Source organism: Sipha flava, unplaced genomic scaffold (genome assembly GCF_003268045.1).
Source record: "Sipha flava isolate LNK unplaced genomic scaffold, YSA_version1 71_pilon_pilon, whole genome shotgun sequence".
In the NCBI taxonomy this organism is placed as follows: domain Eukaryota; kingdom Metazoa; phylum Arthropoda; class Insecta; order Hemiptera; family Aphididae; genus Sipha; species Sipha flava.
Window position 1 is genome coordinate 79775 of NW_020273611.1, and position 19524 is coordinate 99298.

Here is a 19524-nt window from a genome sequence, read left to right on the forward strand (position 1 = left end):
TTTTTAAAGATTAATTATTTTCGGTTTTTTCGCTTATAACTTTTTATTTGTGAGTAAATTTATTAAAGAGAATGTGAAAAATTGAACCAGATCAAGTTTACACTATGACACTGACAATGGAGCTAATATGCTAAAAGCTATAAATTTAATTGAAAAATAAATTTTAGAATTGCAGCCACTAGACTTAGATGATGAATCAGAAAATGTAGCTAATATGGTTGAATCAGATCTTCAAACAATGACAGTACCTACTGATAACAGGTAATAAATATTTGAAATATTTATCTATTTTATTATTCTAAATTAATAATAATTTAATTTTATCTGAAATTTGTTTAAACAGTAAAATAGACCATATCAATAGAATGATCAACCTTAATGAAGAACAAATCATTAATTTGCTTGAGAAAAATCTAGATAGTAATACCACCGATAAAGATTATGAAAAGACTGAAGACATATTGACTGATATCAAATGCATTCAAAATCTTGGTGATTCTTCAATATTTACTGATACATTTTATTTAGTCTTAATGTTTAGGACGTTTAGGTATGTATTAAAATTAATATATAATCTTCTGTGTTCATAGATCATACTTTCCTATTAACAAATTACATTATTTTTTATAGTAAGCAAATGCCAAAAATATAACTGGATTAAAACGTTTATAATTTTAAATATAGTGTTAAGTATCAAATATAATATTATGTATTTAGTACTTATTTAAAAATTGAAAGTATACATCTCTTTATTTCCCTTCCACCCCCTTTTCTTTAACACCACTATTTTGTCCTATATTGTTTTGAAACAATTTAACAATATTAAACATTTATAATTTTTTTTTTTTTTAAGTGTTTTTAAGTAAGCTATGTTGCTCATACACTACAATTGGCAGTAATTGACAGCTTAAAAGATACTGGCATTGAAAAGTTACTCAACAAAGTCCATGCTTTGGTAAGGAAGCTCCGTAACCGAATCTACATCTATTTGATACAAAAGGAAAATTTAGTGTCCTATTCTGGATTGTCTCACACGTTGGCATTCCACCTTTAACATGTTAGAAATAATCAAAAATTTAAAAGAATATTATCCAAAATATGGCAAAAAATGATTCTATATTATAAAAGTATGTTTGAATAATATGGAATGGAAACAAATTTACGTTATTTCCCAAGCATTTTTATCGGCGAAAATATGTACCAAAAAACTTCAAAATGAGCAATTAACAGAGACGGATTTTTATGGAAGTTGGATTTTATGTAAAATATAACTTGATCACTAAATAGTTCATTTTCCAATGTAATACTACAGTGTTTAAAAAACAGAAAGTAAAATATTATGAAAAATAAAGTATTATCAACAATATTTCTAGATCTTCGATATAAAATAATACTTACTGATGCTATTAACCATTTGATAGCAATTTGGCTCCATTTAAAAAGAATAGATAAAAACATATTGATTCAACTAAAATAAATAAATAAAACTAAATAAATAAAATAAATCTGGTAACGATGTTATGGATGAGCTTCAGAATTTTCTTAAAGGAAAAGAAATAAATGTTGAAAATTCAAATTCACCCAACAGTTCTCAAACATCAGTGCATACTAAAATTGAAACAGTTCTTAAAACATACGAGAACCTATATTCATTAAAGTAGATTGAATCACAAAACCAATATTTTAGAGATTTGGAAATCAATGGAGACAATATCAGAAGTATATATATTAACCAAAATAATATATGCAGTTCCGTCAACACAAGTTAGCGTTGAGCGTTTTATTCTCGGGAATAAAATTAATTTTGTCCTCTTATAGATACAATGTTAATTCTAAAAATGTAGAAGATCAGTTACTAGTGCGTACCAATAGACTGTTAAAAAAATAATAAAATTAAGTAAATATTAACCATTTTAATAATTAAATATGTTATTAAATTCATTTGTATGTTTAATCATTACTTTTTTTTTGTGTTGCAGCACTTAGGAAGATGAAACTTTAAAAAACAGAATACTAGGTTAGGTTAATCACAGGTATAAACTGCATCTGTAATCGCAATCTCAGTTTTATATTTTTAATATTTATGATTAAAACCGAAACCTCGGGAATTTTTTTTTTTAAAAATCTAACCGAAAAAAACATAAAGATTATAATCTCTGTTAAAAAGGAACTCGTTCATTTATCAAAGAAACAAATTATTATTCTCCTATTAACTGTGCCAACCAGGCAACTACTATTGCACGATTATTTTTGTGCCATACAGGCAATTTATATATTATTTATTCTTTTATCATTTTCAGTATTGTGTGCAATATTGGCCACATCACAAATTATTATTATTATTGATATAATTTAGTATTATCTGTACATTTTTGTAATTTAATTTTTTTTTTTTTAAATCAATTAAACATTTTTATATTCAATTATATAATTTGGTTTTTTTTTTTTTTTTAAATAAAATCATGTTTTATCTTATGGGTTCGGTCCTAGGGCTTGGCAGATTTAAAATTCTTTATGGTAATGTTCGAATTTATGAAATTCATTGATTATGTGATTGACCGCTAGAAGGACGTCATATGTGTCGCATAGAGGAGGTTTATCTTGTCTTATCAAGAAGCTATACGTTAGGTGTGTGTGACCAATTCGGAGTCTGTTAATAATGGATTCTTCTTTTCTATTAATTTCGGGAATTTGCTAATGGAAGTGTCATTTATGTGGGCTTTGATTTCGTTTTTCAAATCTGGGTACGTGCTAATATTAACTGTCAAATTTGATTCTGAGATGATTATATATTATTATTATTAGTAATATTGTATTATTTCTATAATTTATTTGTTGTGCCACTATTAACTACAAATATTTGTATTTATTCATTGTTCCCATTTTTTTTTTTTTTTTTTGCTATACCTACCATTTGTAATTTTGTATTATTATATTGTGTCAAACAGGCAACTACCAATTCACTACTCGTATAGTATATTTATTAATTTACATTTAAATTATATATTTATTGTTGTGTGGCTGTTAAAAATAAAAATTATTCCTATTTTATTTTCATATTTATTTTATATTTCATTTTGGTCCCTACCGTAACTGCTTCCTTTTTCATTGTCGCATAGTTAATACATGCATATTATAATAAATACGTTGTAATTAATATATTTTACTATTTTAAATAAAATACATACTTAGAATTTTGATTTTTTTTTTTCGTTACTCGAATTCTCAAATTCTTTTTACTCAAATTCTTGGTTAACTTGAACTTTTTTCTGGTCCCCTCAACTTCGAAAAAAATTTCTTTCAGTATAAACATTTGAAAATTGTTAAGACCTGAATATTTATTATTATAATTTTCTTATTTAATAAATAAATAAAAATAAATAATTTTTTAAACAATTTAATAAATTATTAACCAAATTGTAACTTAAGTATTATTTAAATAACTATATGTAAATGTTTCAATTTATTTATTAATATTGAATACAAACAACACATCAAAATACGTACATGTATTATTGAATAATTATTATTAGCTGCAGGGCTTAATCATACTTTTTGATTAAAATAATTCTCAATGTTATGGTCAAGTAAATTAATAATAAAATAAAGCATAGGTTTAATATTATTTATTTAAATTGTATGCATTTATTTAAGAGATTCATAAAACATTAACAAAACACAATATATTTAATACATTTCAAAAACAGCTTTTGTATGCATATTATATAATAAAAAAATCAGCTATATTCGTATGAAGGCAAATGTAAAAAATATTGATTGACAAAAAAAAAAAAAATATATATATATATGTATTTATATAGAAATATATACTCTAATACAGATTTTGGTTTTTAGATAAACATCTGATACTTCATTGTTAATAATAATCATGTTTTGATTAAATGTTATTATTAAAAGTTCATATTCATATCTTGTGCTTAGTCAATATAAGTATCATTTTTTTTTTTCATAGGAAAATATAAAGATAAAGGGTGGTGGATTAATTATTATTTCACATAATATAATTTGAGAATTAACATACAACATTTAACCAAAACATATATAAGTGAAAGTATACAATTTATAATTAAAAAAAAAAAAAAAAAAAATCATTTTTCGTTAATTACTTTTACAATGTTATATTAGTAATCATTAGCAATGAATTTATCTTTTAGACTAGAAACACACTATACATATTACATATAATATATTGTTTAAAGATATAAAAATGTGTAAAATCTCAAATTTATTTCATTAATACTAAAAGCCTTGGTAGAAAGTTTATCACATACAACTCTGGTGTTAGTATTATTTTATAAATTATAGATATACACATAAAACTGTAATGATTTGTTTTTTGTTTTTACAAATTGGAATAACAATATTGCTTTCAATATTGAGCCAATGGGAGTTTTGACAGACAAAGGTATTAATAACAGTATATTCATAAAAAAATTAAATAATAGTAAATATATGAGTAAAATAATAGATATTAATTTTTATCTATAAAAAAAAAAAAAAAAAACTTTTTCTATCAAACAAAACTACATTCACCTACATAAAAATGTAAAAACTAGCTAGTACAATGAACACTAAATACAGATTTTTCATTAAACCTATAATAACTTGTAAACTATAAGTTAATAGAAATAATTTAGAAGCTTTCTTAGAGATCAGTTTAATTTTATACTTCATCAATATCATTTTAATAAAATATTAAACTTGATAAACAAATAATTATTGCACATTATATTTCTTTCATATTATTTTCCAACTATAGTGTTATAAATAATAGTTTATACTTTACTACAAAGTTTAATTCATAAAAATATTTTCTATAATATAGTTATTATATTTATAACACTTTAAACTATAACTAAGGTATACTTCAATTAATTTACTAAAGCAGTATGAATGTATAATGATTAATAATTAGGATATGTACAAAATTGTATGAACATTAAATCATACTCGTTTGAGTAGATAAGAAAATATTGTTATAGTTCCCATACAAAAATAATATGTTAGATTAATTTACATAAATAAATTATCTTTCTGAAAAAAGAGTATGTATTATAGTATTATAGTTTTTGTAAATTTTGAATTAATTATCTTGTTATGTATTAGTTATAAGTTATTAGTTTAAGTACGTTCATTACCCAATATGACAAATAAAACTTTAAACACGATGAAAAAAAAAATAAAATTAAAATAATTTTATACCTATATATGCACATATAAAGGAACTTCACGATTGAATATGGAGAAATCAAGAGTAAAATTTTACTTTTTAAATAATAAAATTAAACAAAAACTGAAAAAAAAAAAGGAATATAATAATTTTTGGTATAATATTCTGCACAGCATCAAATATATATTTACAAAACTTTTTTATTGTAAAATTACATAATTTATACCTATGCAATTTATACATGTAACCAGCTCAAATATTTATTTGCTAAATAATTTAATGCGCTATTGATAACTTAAACATATTATAGACATTCTATATGTATTGAAAACTATTTTATGGAACGGCACACAAATTTCAATAGCACTATGAAACTTGTTACCTAAAATGTGAAGTACAACCAACAGAAAAAAAATGGAGAAAAACTTCTGTAAACTAATGATAAACAAAAATAAATCAATTATATATACAAAATTAATAATTTTTTACCTTATTAGACAGGAACTGTTTGACTATAATCATAATTCTGGTATAGTTGATCACAGTGATTTTGAGATTCTACAATTACTTTAGTTTGAGAATGATGATTTGATCTGTCATCATCATTCTCTTTCATTTCGATTTCTAAGTCATCTAATGTTGTACCAGAATCGTTTGGTGTCAATGTAATTAAAGAATTTACTATGGTAGGTTGTATAGGTTGACGTAATACTTCAGGAACATATTCATAACCATATGAATGATCACGTCTTCTAGCTGGACTTGGTTGAACTGTACGAGGATTTCTCACCTATTGACACAAAATATATTTTATGGCATATCATTTAAAATTTAACAATACAATGATATTACATAATATGTATTGCATAATATATGTTAACAGTACAAAATTCGAAAATAACTCACTTGATATAGTATAGGACTCCATGCAGTACAATGTCGGAAGAAACATTGGGATAGAGTAAATGTTAATGTGATTATAAGTCCCACCAAAGCAAATAAAGTTATGTCGTGAAGTCCATGACGTAACATTAATAATGAAGTAAAGCTAACTTGTAATAACACTATAGAAACCATAACACAGTTGATGGCTGAACTATGAATACGCTTACTGATTTTTGATTTGCCATATGCAAAATATATATTATAACGATCAACAAAATGTTTATTAACCATATATAAAAGACCTGAAAAAGTGGAAAAAATGTATACTAATTTTAAAATATAATTAAAAATCAAGATCTTATATTATTATTTTATATTATAAACAAGAAATTAGCCTGAACTTCAATACTATAAGTATATAACTATAATTAGTGTTACATAAAAACAAATCAGACATAATTTATGATAAAATATATTTAAAACATGGAAAAATTAAAGAAAACATAATTATGCTTTTAATAACCAATCAATAAACTATTAATTTAAAATATTTTTTTTTTGCAATAATTTTTCATTATAGTAGGTAATGTTGGTAAAAATATAATAAATATGGTGATAGTTAATATATATATATATATAATAAACAACATCAATATGACTATTAGTTAAGTTCTTTTCTTTTCTTTTTTCTATAACACTGAAGAGAATATTACAATTATTTCCTGTATTAAAGGATGTAAAATCATAAAAAAGGTTGGTTGAAAAATAATCTAATGTCAAAATTGCTGAAATATACTAAAAATTCTAAATAAATTTAATAATTTATGTGGTGACTTACAGCAAAAAATTAAATGGAATACTTCTTTTTAATAATATTTTCAGTCCTAATTTTTGCTTACTTACCAAAGGGTGTGATTAGAGGACAAGAAAGACTGTAAACTGTTACAATTGAAAATATAAGTAACATCCAAGCATATTGAACACCAAATGGAAATTCCCAAAGAATTAATCTTCTGGCACTTGCGGATTCTGCCTTTGATCTAAATAAAGTAGATTGATTTTTTTAATTCTGAATGGATAGTTTTCTATTTTGTATAATTTATCGTGTAGTAAAGTTAGTAAAGTGTACCTACAGTTTCATAAAACATATTATCAGGTAATTTTTAGTTATTAGGCTATTTTTCAATTAATTTGATTATATCAAGAAACTAAATACAAAAAATAATTTTTTTGTAGTTTTTATTTAAAGTCAGTAAATCTTTACTGACATTATAAATCTTGATATCTTTAATATAAGATTCGTTCAGTGAAATTCTATCAAATAATTGAATTTAAAAATACATGCATCTCAAATGTCTTAACAAAATGTTTTTTGATGTTTTAAAAAATTTAATTATTCAATTTAGGGCATAAAGAGTGACGAATTTCAAAAATGTATTAATTTAAATTTTCTTCCAGTACAAATTTAATTGTTGGTAAATTATTTTGTAGAACTAATTTTTTTTCATTTCAACTAAAATTCAATGAAATACTTTATTTTAAATACTCTAGTAAATTGAAGAAATAAAAAAATTTATTGTTTACTCATATAAGCACACACATGAAATATAAAACACATAATATAACACACGAGAAAAAATATTAATTTTTATATTATTAACAAAAAAGAAATCATAGTAAATACAAGCAATACATTTCATACTTAAATTAATAACCTAATCCAGTTCCGTGATCATTGTATAAGAATTCTAATCAGAAGTTTAATAGTGTCCTTGCATTTACATGAGACTAGGAGTTTTTACAAAAGTTCTTTGTTGTATAAAATCTAGTAGGAAAGTATTATTTTTTCCTAAATCATTATATATGAATATTACTTAACAGTTGAAATAAATAAATGACTCATTGAAACAAACTATTTAGATATGACTAGAGAGGAGATTCATTAACTCAGAACTTTTACTTCATAATCACAGGGTAATATTTAAAATATTTTTAAAATAATATTCCGTTTATATTATTAAAATATATTACTTAAATAAAATTATTTATAATGTAATGTAGTATACATAGGATTAACTGACATACCTTGACAATGATAATCGAAGAGCATACATAAATAACTCGGGAAATCGTATAAGTTCTAAACTAGTACCAATAAGAGCAGACGTAACAACATAGTTCACAAAGAACGCACCTTTATCAGGCAAAAATACACATTGCCAACGATATGTTTCAATACCAGCTTGAAATGCAAACACTAGGAATGCTTGGGCACTAAATTGAATAACCAAAAAATAATATTATAATTTATTAAAAACAACTACTTTTTTTTACATTTATATCTTACCTTGTTAATCCTAAAGAAGGTAATATTAAACCCATAAATAGAAGAAATACAAAAGTTTTACGCATAATGGAATGGTTTCTTTTAGATCTTGTCCAATGACTGAGCCATTGATCAGATCTTATAACTAGTACAGGTAATAATGCAGCAGCAGTCCACAATAATAATGTTGGCATAAATTCTGATAATATAGGACTCTGTAATTATATAAAAATATGTATAATAATAAACATGTTAAGTATAATTTCACACTCTGAAATATCATAAATTTTATCTTACAGCTTTTTCTATCTCTCTAAGTTTAAGAGTATCCATTACATTTAAAACAATCACTGGAGTGGTCAAAAAAAATAAAATTATCACCAAAAATGAATTTGTTAATACAATCTTACAATAACGATTGTGAGATGGTTCGGTCAAATTTTCCCTGAAAACAAATAAAAATAATAAATTATATAAAAATAAAAATTCATTTTCGTCACAAATTAAAAATTTTGTATAGAAACATCAATCATATAAAATAATATTATAAATATATATTAATAATTATTAAAAATAAATAAATAAAAAATATTAAGCATAACAATAATAATATAAAGTAAAGTAATTTGAATATACAAATTTTTTTTTTTTGCTCTACGCGCCATTTAAGCGTTTCGCAGCTTCTTCTTCTTAAATATACAAAATATTTACCAAAATATATCATCAGGGGGAGGAGCAAAAGTTACTCTCCAGCGATATGGTTGAAGAGGGCCAGCCACAGAACTAGTTGGAGGATTATGGCGACCACATTTAGACAATTTGTAAACATGATCTTGATAAATGAGTCTGGCAGCATGAATTGTAGTCATAGTAACAAAAGCTATACCAAGAGGTCTCTTAAGAGCCGATTCTTTTTCTGCTTCTAGCTAAAATAAAAGCAATAACTTAAATTCTAATATTCTAATTCAATAGTTGAAAATATTTACTTTAAAACAATAAAATAATATACATATATTATATATTTTATAGCAATTTATTTTATAAGGAAAAAACTTTAATTTTGAATCACAATCTTAAAAAATACACGCTTTTCTAAACTATAATTAACAAAATATTCTTAACAATTGATTTACTTGCAAAATTATTAACCGTTGCGATATGAGACAAAATATTACATTTGACATCAATAAAAATAACAAATAAGCCTCATCTAGTTTCGTGATCATTGTTTAACAATTCTGGTCACAAGCCAATCTTGTCCTTGCACACATAACTAGGACTTTAAACAAAAAACACTTCATTGCATAAAATCTAGTTGGCAAGTTTTATTTTTTTTCAAAATTATTATTAATGAATTATTATTTTATATTCATAATAACTAATTTTCATTGAAACACAAAATTTTAGACACAGCTTTAGACCAAATTTATCAACTCAGACCTTTTACTTCATAATCATTGGCTAATATTTATGCAATATCAAATTATATCATTTTAGTTCAATTTATATTTAAAATAACAGTACATTTGTGTTACTAAATTTAGTTATTTAAATTGAAAACTAAAATAAATCAAGTGTAATTTAACATTTGACAAAAAATATATTTCAAAATTGTTAAAATGGCTTAAGAAAATTAAATGTTATCTAGTTTTAAGTTATAATGAAATATATTTATTTTTTATTTCATACACATATACTTTATATAAGTTCCTTATTACACTTTATATGTAAATACTTCATATTGTTTTATATAAAATATACTAAAAATGTAGTTCATAATAAAAATTTATTAAATAAAAATTAGAACCATTTACAAAGTATAACTTGTCAACATTTAATTCACACACCTAATTATATCATTACAAATATTATTCATTGAAAATAAATTATTTTTTCGGCAATCATTTATTTATACATTTTATTTTTATTAGATCATTTGAACAAATTAAATAATCTCATGAGCAATAAAATTATTTAGGATTCAAATTTTCATATTTAACTGTTTATTTTTTGAATTTAATGAGCCAATCAATTTATGTGATAATGTCGAATGTAGTAATAAATTTATTTATATTGTACAGTGTTTTAGAAATTTAAAACAATCTCACTACATTGATCGAATTAACTGCGGTGTATTTAAAATCGGTTAATTCAATTACTCAGTTTCCTTGCCATTTAAAATGTTAACAATTTTAATTAAACTTTAAAATCTGATATTTTTTTAAAACATTTTCTATTTTTTCTTGAACTACTTTTCCTATTGGATCAAGAACTTTACTTAATTTTAAATTAATATTTTGCATTACTTCAATCGCACGATGTAATGGAATATTTTTTATTTCGAGACTGGTAACCTATATCTGTTAGAAATCCAAAATATGTTTGATAAATATTAAGTCCTAATGAAAATTTTATATTGTGGATAATGTATTTACTGTTAATAAATAAAATTAATCTAATCAGCGACTCTTGAGACATGTTTCTAGAAAAAATATATACTAATAATATATATATATATATATATATATATATACTAAATAACATAGGTAAATTAAAAATTTAAAACTATTTACAATAATAATACAATACTTTGAAATTATAATTTTTAATGAATATTGATATGTTGGGTAGTTGTATAAAGGTGAGCCGTGGACATGGTAAGTATAATATTTTCAATAATATAAATATTATACACAGTTGTGTGCATTTTTATAATATTTTAAAATTGATATTTATTGCAAAATTGATATGCATGCAGTTGCATACAATATTGTGTGCTCGATAGAGATAGTCTGTAATAATCTACCATAATTACCGACTCAAGTTTATAAGTAGTTAAGATTCCAACTTGTAGTATTTTGTAGGTATATCTTGTTTTCAAGCCTGGGAGTTAATAAGTTAAAAAATAAGTAAAAGTTAAATTAAATTAACTTATTAACTTAAATTATTTCATTACTAATAAATTAAATTAACTTATTTCCTTACAAATTAACTTGAAATTAACGTATTATTTTTTCGTTTCTCCCAATTAAGTTAATTTTGATTTTCAATACCAGAAAAATATTTTTGTAAAATATTGCATTCCATAATAAGTTCATGGAATTTAAAAAAATATAAAAATAAAAACGTCGAAGAATTTTTAAATGAGACCATAATATATATCTCGATATTAACTATTGACAGTAGGGGACCTACTGTTCTCAGGAAAAGTAATCAACAGTCTTCAGACTATTGAGTAAAAATAGTCATGCCATCCATAAATTACATTGCTATTGTCATGAAAAATGGCCATAAATCTATATAATAAAAATAGGTACATCATTGACTAAATAATTCTTAATAGTAATTCTACTCTATTATTATTAAAATTATTCCATAGTCTATGATATTATTAAATATTATTAAATAAGAGAAGAAATGTAAGAATTTAAAACTACTTACTTCTGCTTTCAATCGAGCTTCTTCTTGAGAATAGTAATCAATAGCATCTACATTATTAGAACTACAAAAACCACAACAAATACAAATATAGCCACAAATATGAGGCTGTACAGTAAGACGTTCACCTACAGTTTTCAAATGATTTTCACAATATTGTTTAGCTTGAACTGCAGCATTTCTAAAATATATAAATATATGAATTTAAAAAAAATATTAATATTAATAGTTATTAATTATTAAGTCAAAATAACAAAAATCTAAATTTTTTTTTAGTTATTAATAACACAGATTAGATTATTTATTATTTCGACTGAATTATATTTAATTTTTATTAAGTTTACCTATCTCTATCAAGTTCATTAGCTTTATTGACATCATAGGCAAGCTGAATATTTTCTACTTCACAATCTGGGTATGCCTCTCTGAAAAAAAATAATATTTTTTGTTAAAATTACAACATTAACACAAAGTAAAATTAAAAATAATTTAAATATATGAAAAATAAAATTTAACTGACTTAAAATGCCGATCCATATCATTTATGTCAGAATTACGTCTTGGAATATTTGTTATCATCAGAGTACGAGACCAACATTCACCATTTTCTTCTAATTTAAGATTTACAGAAAACCTTCTCATAATACAAATGGTTAATGGAAAATATAACATGGCTATAGTTACATGAACCCACAGCCAAGGAGAGCTGGAAATCAAATAATTGTAAAATAAGTTAATTTTGGTATAAATTACAAAATAAAAATTGAAAAAATCTAGTTATTTTTTAAACTAGTTAATCATGTAAAAAGTGAACACAGTGATCGCCAATCACATTGATAACATAATCAGACAAATAACACTAAACGAAAGTTGATAAAATAATAAAACATACGTTAAATAAAAAAAAAAAATAATGTAGTGTTGCATCAAATTTTATAATCATAACACAAATTTGTTAAAAATATAATTATTTTATTTATTATTATTTATTTATAATTAAAATACATATGTAGATATAAATTGGTAATTTAAAATTTTTGAAAAAAAAAATAAATTGTAAATAAATATAAGTACTACCACTAACTTAAAGAATATTTTTTTATTGATGTGTTTTTTTTACCGTTAGAAGACCATTGATAAAATGTTTGTATTTGTATTGTAATTTTTATATTTTTATTTTATTTTTATTATGAGCCATTCGGAGAAAAATTTATATATTAAAAATACTCATATATTATGATGATTTTATGACCTCAAACTGATAATATTATGCGGCGTATTGATGACAATAACCGACATAATTTACACATAAAAATACATCTAACCTATACTTATACTTTTTGATAACAATAAACGTTTGGTAACATTAACTGTGATTATAATAAGCAGGGACCATTGTACATTAAATTATACATATTTCAAGTAAGATTGCTCAAATATTTATGAGTAAAATAAATTAACATTTAATTTACATTTCAAATACTTCAAATAAAAAACTTAAAATCTTATTTAAGTAATTTGTCGAATTAACTCTCAGAAACAAATCAAAAATATAAATAATATATAAAGTAAAAATATAAAAATAAATCACATAAGACATGAAACTATTCCATTTAAACAAATTTTATACTTATTCAGGATTTTTTTGGATAGGTTTCACTTTAACATTTTCAAAAAATATAGCAAATAGTTTAGATAAACTGATCATAAATTTAAATAATGAGAAACATCATTCTAATGTGACATAACACAAATCATGTGTTATGTAAAATGTATGTAATTTACATTAACTTGATAAAAATAAACAAAATATATAATTACTTTATTTTCAGAATTTTTAACTATAACAATATCTAATTTAACTTACTCTGGCTGAAGATTGCTAAGTGTAGTATGTCCAAACGATCTTTCATCACCTTCTAAATCACCAGCAAAATTAATTGGTAATACAATACCTAAAGAAACTGCTGTAATTATAGCCATTAACACCATTATATGCCTCTGGAATGATAAGTATTGAACGGCATCATAACCACATTTTCGCAAAATTTTTTCATCTCTAAAATGTTATATATTATATTAAATTTATGGTATGGTACTTTTTCACTGAATAAATACAACATAATGAATTATTTCATATATTTTATATTACCTAAGTTGTATAATTGTTAAAAACCAGGAAAAAAGGCCTCTATCTACAGGCATTGAGTTATCTAAATTAGTGGTAGAATTACCATCTTCAACATTATTTTCTGAATTTTCATCAGTTGTTCCATAAAAAATACGAGACCACCTGGATAAATGTAATTAAATTTGTTCAAAGTTCAAACAAATTAAAATAACTATTGTATATAAGTATTTTAAAATTTAATTTATACTTTTCATAATCTTTATTGACTAGCGCTAAACGACCATAATCCCATGCCCTTTTTCTCATGAATGCAAAAAATAAAACTAGTAGCTGAAAAATAAATAATAAATCATAGGTAATATTCTAATAAACTAAATTGCTACTTACACATAATTTATAATTTTAGATAATAATATATTTTTACTTACAATACAACCTAGGACATTGAGTAAAAGATTTTCAGGTATTCCTTCATAAGCTGTAATAATCAATCTATTTCTTGTTCTATTGTAATAGTTACATTTTTCTTTATCGGCTGGACCATTAAATTCACGAAACATATTATCACCCATTTTGCAATAAATATAACGTAACTGAAATACATAAAATAAAAACACATTTATTAGAATGAAAACACGAAATATTCAATAAAATAGTATTAAAACTGTTTTAACAGGTTAACTGTCACAACTTTTTTTAATGCTTTTACCATATTGTTAAATATGCCAGTTATTGTACACAGCTGAACATAACTTTTGTGCTACATATGCATTTTAAAGTGCACTCAAGTTATTGACAATTATAATAGTGTATGCCAAAATGGATACATGTAAATATGATTTTTCTATAAGAGATGTTTTAGTGGCACCCAAGTTATGTTGCAATATATGTTTGTGTTAATTAATATATTATAACTATTAAAATACTAAAAGTATGAATTTAAAAATTAATTTTTCATTACAACAGATAATATTGTAACAAATGATATGCGTTGCTTGGCAATAATACATACCATATATGGTACACGTGACAGTTAACCAGTTAATACCTGAGTAAAAATACTTAATTTGTCAGTTAAATAAATGTTAAAATATTAAGGAAAAACAATTAGAAATTATAAAAATAACCAACAGTATTATCATATTATTATATTATAAAAAAAATTATCTATTAACTATATAATTTAAATAATAATAAAGAAACTGAATTAATATTCATATTATTAATTATTAAACAAATCATGCATTCAAAAGAATGATCAAAACGAAATTAAATTATTTTATCATGTCTTAGAACTATTAGCATATATAGTATATTTCTTTTGGACAATTTTAAACAAATTTTCTTAAACTACAACATTTAATTTTGAATTTACATAACAATCTATAATTTTTTTTTTTTTTTTTGTGTATTTTTAGTTTAATTTTATTTATCAGGATTGGAAATAACATACAGATATTAACTGTAAATAATGTATGAATAACATGGCTACTGATTTTAGGCCTTTAAACTCAAATTTATGAATTTACGAGCCAATTTATAAATTATTGTTAATCATGATAATCATTAATTTTTTTACAACTTGAATTGTTTACAACTTCATGGTGAACAATTTTTGATTTATTCTTACATCTATGTTTTACTATTGGTTATTATTTCAATTTCAAGTTGAACATTTTTTTGAAAAACCACTAGAAATATTAATAAATTTTCAATTACTTATAGTTGTATAATTTAAAAAAGTTAGTATTTATTTTTTTTTTAGTTAAATCACATGGATAATTTATTCTCCAATAGGAATTTGTTTTAATATTTAATATATTGTTTTTCTAAAGTATTATTATATACATGAATTAATCAAACCATAAGATTCATGGCATAATGGGGAAAAACATAAATACTTTTTTCAAGGACTCAGGAAAATCATACACCAATATTCAAGTATAGGTAATACGGACAAATATTAAATTAAATATTAAATATGTTATCAATAGCTCATAATTAATCAAGAAAAATAATCAACAGATAAAATATTTATTGTTAATCATTATTAAAACTTATCAACAATATATTAACATATAATCATAATTTATTTAACTATACATTTATATTGATATTGCATAAATAGCTTAATAAAAAGAAAGTAATAATAAATATTCATTCTAAACAATTAAATAAGTAATACTTAGTATATTACATTCAATTATTTTATCTCAAGGGAAATTATTTCTTGTACAGGCTAATATGCTAAACTATAATAAGTATTCAATTTGTGGTGTAGGTTAAAAAAAAATTAAATTAAATTATCCTATTACTAAAATTAAATGCAAAGAATTTTTTTTACTGGCAAATATGTGGTGATAAAACCAACCAATTTGTTGGACTCAATTATTATGGGTCATCCTCTGAGAATAGGACACTCCCAACTGAAAATGTTTAAAATAACAATTACTTATATGATTGTGAACTTTCAACCAAATGTATCCAATAAACCAGTGTCGTTCTTGAGATTAAAATGAGATATTCTGGTAATGGCGAGTAAATAAAAACCCGTCTGATAAAGAAAAAGAAAAAAAGGAAGGTTGCATTTGTCTCGTTCGCAGATCAAGTTACGTAGCGTGCACAGCTGTCTGAGTTCGTACGAGACATAAAACTATTAACAGTCCCAGTGGATGTCCAGACAAGTACTGGCAACGTTATTAGGAGCGGGTGAACCGACAATTCAAAAAAAAAAAAAAAACCACCTATAAGTACTTAAAAGTTCTTACTCGGCCGTCGAGTCAAACAGCTGGGTCGTCGTCGTCGCGAATCTGCTCTAGATCTCAGTCCATCGCAGTCGGACACACATTGTGGAAACGATACGCGATATCAATACGCGTACGGCCAACTGCTGTTACGGATCGTTTCCACTGTTATTGTTGTTGAAAAAACGTATCGGCAGCGTCGGTGCTGGGGACCCGTAAGTGTGTGATAAGAGCGAACGGGGGAACGACGGCGACGGCGGCGGCCGAGAGCACGGGACGTCCCGTGACTACCGTACTAATTGATAAAATAATAGCTCGACCGGTGGGAGGATGGAAAAAAGTGGTAGGTCGGTTAGAAGATGATAAGTACGACCGGACGCGAGCGACGACGATTCGACTAACGACTAATATTCTTAGCCGCGATCCGGAATAACGCGAGTGCCGACAATGCGACGGTGCTCGGCGACGTTCGGTACAACTCACCCACCACTTCGTTAGCAGTCGTTACCGGTAGGTGGAGGGACGGTACGCGGAAAACGTCATTTCACGGCTTACGCGGTCCCGAAGACGTGTCGTCGGATTTTCGGCGGTCTCCTCGTGCCGTTACCGCGGTGCCGCGGTATCGATTACGGCTTATTGCGACGAATGCGGATTACCAAGGGCGTGTTACGGTTACGCGCCACGGGACAACACGTTTCGCGGCGGATACGTAGTGATAATGTTGCGCGCTACGTGTCCGTACGTGCTGTTACAACTGGTGCCGCGACATCGTGATATTGTTGAAATCGCCGCGGCGGAGGTGATAAGGACAGCACGGCCGATCGATAAGAGTGATTTTCTCGCGAGCGTGCGCCCAAGTTCTCTCCCCCTCCCCCTACCCTTCTCTTAAACACCCGACGCTCGTTCGCTACGATGTCGGCAACCTAACGCAATCGCTACAACCACACCCGTCGTCGCTCGGTACATCAGCCGCCGCAACGCCTACAACTACCACCGCCGCCGTTCTCGCTCCAAAACATGTATACGGTTACCACGCACGCGCTGCGCACGGCCGCGGTTGAGTCATAGTTATATCTATGGCCGTGGTCATCGCCGATCGTGTTGTCTTTTTAAGCAATACGATCGTACAAAATTGTTTAACACCTTCGTGCATAGATAACGAACGCTCCGAACGATGAGCTCTCTCCCGTGTGCCGACCGTTACTTTTCCGGTGGCGATCGACCGACCCTGGTAATCGCCAGGTAAGACGCAGTATCGGTAGACGTTATCTTCGTGAAAAAATTAACACAAAATTAACATACAAAACACAAACGAGGGTAAAGTACAACGTACAGTACAAAATGAATAACACAAGTAATCATTAATAACAATCATATTATTTTCTGATAAACAATCGTATCAATATCCGTGCTTATAACGGGCAAGTTTTTCCAAGGTTAAAGGTTTATATGTATTAATTATTATTTAAACCTTTGAAGTTTTTATACAAAACAGAATAGGTCAATTTTAACTACTCTGTAGTTGTTTCGTGCAATTTACGGTAAAAGTTTTTTCCCGTTTACGTAAAAAAATAATATTTTATGTGGTTACAACTTATATTTGCACAGAATATAATAATATATACATATTAGACGTTTAGATATGTATTTATGGAACCAATGGGGGAGGGGTCTGGACCCTATGGACCCCCCCTCTCGTAAATATACCACTGCCAGAACCTCTAACCCCGGCCCAGGGGAGGCTCGTCAGGGGATACTTTGAGACTGCGTCTCCTCTCAAAAAAAACTGCTTGTAAATAATAATTATTTAAAAATATATAGAAATATTTTTATTTTCATATTGAAAATATGATATAGCGTTTTCTATATTTATCATTATAAATTTAAAGCCATAAAATATAAAACCTATAAATAGTTCTTTCGATGGAAACACTTAGTCATTTCGACGACAGTCGCCGTTTCAGTGAAAGTAAAGGTTTGGCTTGTTGGACGGAGGAGGCCGAGAAGAGTAATCAACTTATTATAAACGCTATTGAATTGGGTTCATGACAATAATTTCCGTGCCATCGCGCCGTCGTTAGTCGCTGTACACCATCATCTACGAATTCGCAGATAAAACAATTGCAGTATTGAATTAGTTTATAAAAAAAATTATCATAAAATTTTAGTTAAAAATATTAACTAAATATTAAATGAAGTATTAAGTATGATTCACACTAGTCAGACACGTACCGACAGACACCGTACTGTTCCGTTCAAATATATTATACTTATTATTGGTCCCATACCTACATTTTCGCTACAACATCGTAAAGTGACTACACAAGTTTCCCTCTTTTCCCCTTTTTTTATAACTCGTCGGAGTTTATGTTAAATAATTTAAATTCCCCTAGAATATTTATTATGAGTCGCTACTGGTAATCGCTAAAGTTTTATGCTTCATTATACATTTGTAAACTGCGGAACGTTCAGCGGACAGGGTCAATATTTAATTAGTCAGGTTACTAAACAATTCATTATGTGACTTGCGTACGTTAAATTTTAATATTGATTAGATGGGGAACAGGTGTAGCATACCAGGAGCTTGGAATCGTATTGTTCTCTACACTACGAACACATCTCATTTCTGACGCACGTGGTTTTTCGAAGTGTTCGGAAATCATGAAAATGACTTTAAATGTTTTAAATGAATTAGTAAGAGTGTTGTCAACGTGTCATAATAGTGTTGTAAATTTGAGGCAGCATTCATTTGCGTATGCCATGAATTCAATGTCACTGTTACATGACTGAAAAACTGTTCTGGTCAGAC

The 19524-nt window shown here is 25.9% G+C and overlaps 1 protein-coding gene and 1 pseudogene across 2 annotated transcripts; one reads left to right on the plus strand and one right to left on the minus strand.

Annotated features, from left to right (window-relative positions):
- The first annotated feature begins 71 nt into the window (after positions 1-71).
- LOC112692259 lies at positions 72-1224 on the plus strand (annotated as a pseudogene).
- Positions 1225-5454: 4230 nt separating this feature from the next.
- Positions 5455-17538, minus strand: LOC112692231 (CSC1-like protein 2). Of its 2 annotated transcripts, none has more exons than XM_025566840.1 (16): positions 16740-17538; positions 14400-14564; positions 14219-14301; positions 13993-14133; positions 13708-13899; positions 12361-12546; positions 12185-12265; positions 11844-12021; positions 9114-9328; positions 8700-8847; positions 8424-8617; positions 8162-8350; positions 6980-7116; positions 6098-6378; positions 5681-5981; positions 5455-5573 (listed from the first exon to the last, which is right to left on the minus strand). In XM_025566840.1, exons 2-15 carry the CDS (start codon positions 14541-14543, stop codon positions 5685-5687), a joined length of 2466 nt encoding a protein of 821 aa, XP_025422625.1. In that variant the 5' UTR covers positions 14544-14564; positions 16740-17538; the 3' UTR covers positions 5455-5573; positions 5681-5684. The 2 variants fall into 2 exon arrangements, with proteins under 2 accessions (XP_025422625.1, XP_025422624.1); XM_025566839.1 differs by having other exon boundaries at positions 5455-5626.
- Positions 17539-19524: the final 1986 nt, after the last annotated feature.

What these genes read in the sequence shown, in the direction of transcription:
- LOC112692231 (XM_025566840.1), bottom strand. Translation starts at nt 14,543, where the DNA reads ATGGGTGATAATATGTTTCGTGAATTTAATGGTCCAGCCGATAAAGAA. An exon ending in AATGAACTTGATAGAGATAG is followed by an intron (nt 12,022 to 12,184) that starts GTAAACTTAATA and finishes TATATATTTTAG; the next exon opens with AAATGCTGCAGTTCAAGCTA. An exon ending in TTAGAGAGATAGAAAAAGCT is followed by an intron (nt 8,618 to 8,699) that starts GTAAGATAAAAT and finishes ATATAATTACAG; the next exon opens with AGTCCTATATTATCAGAATT.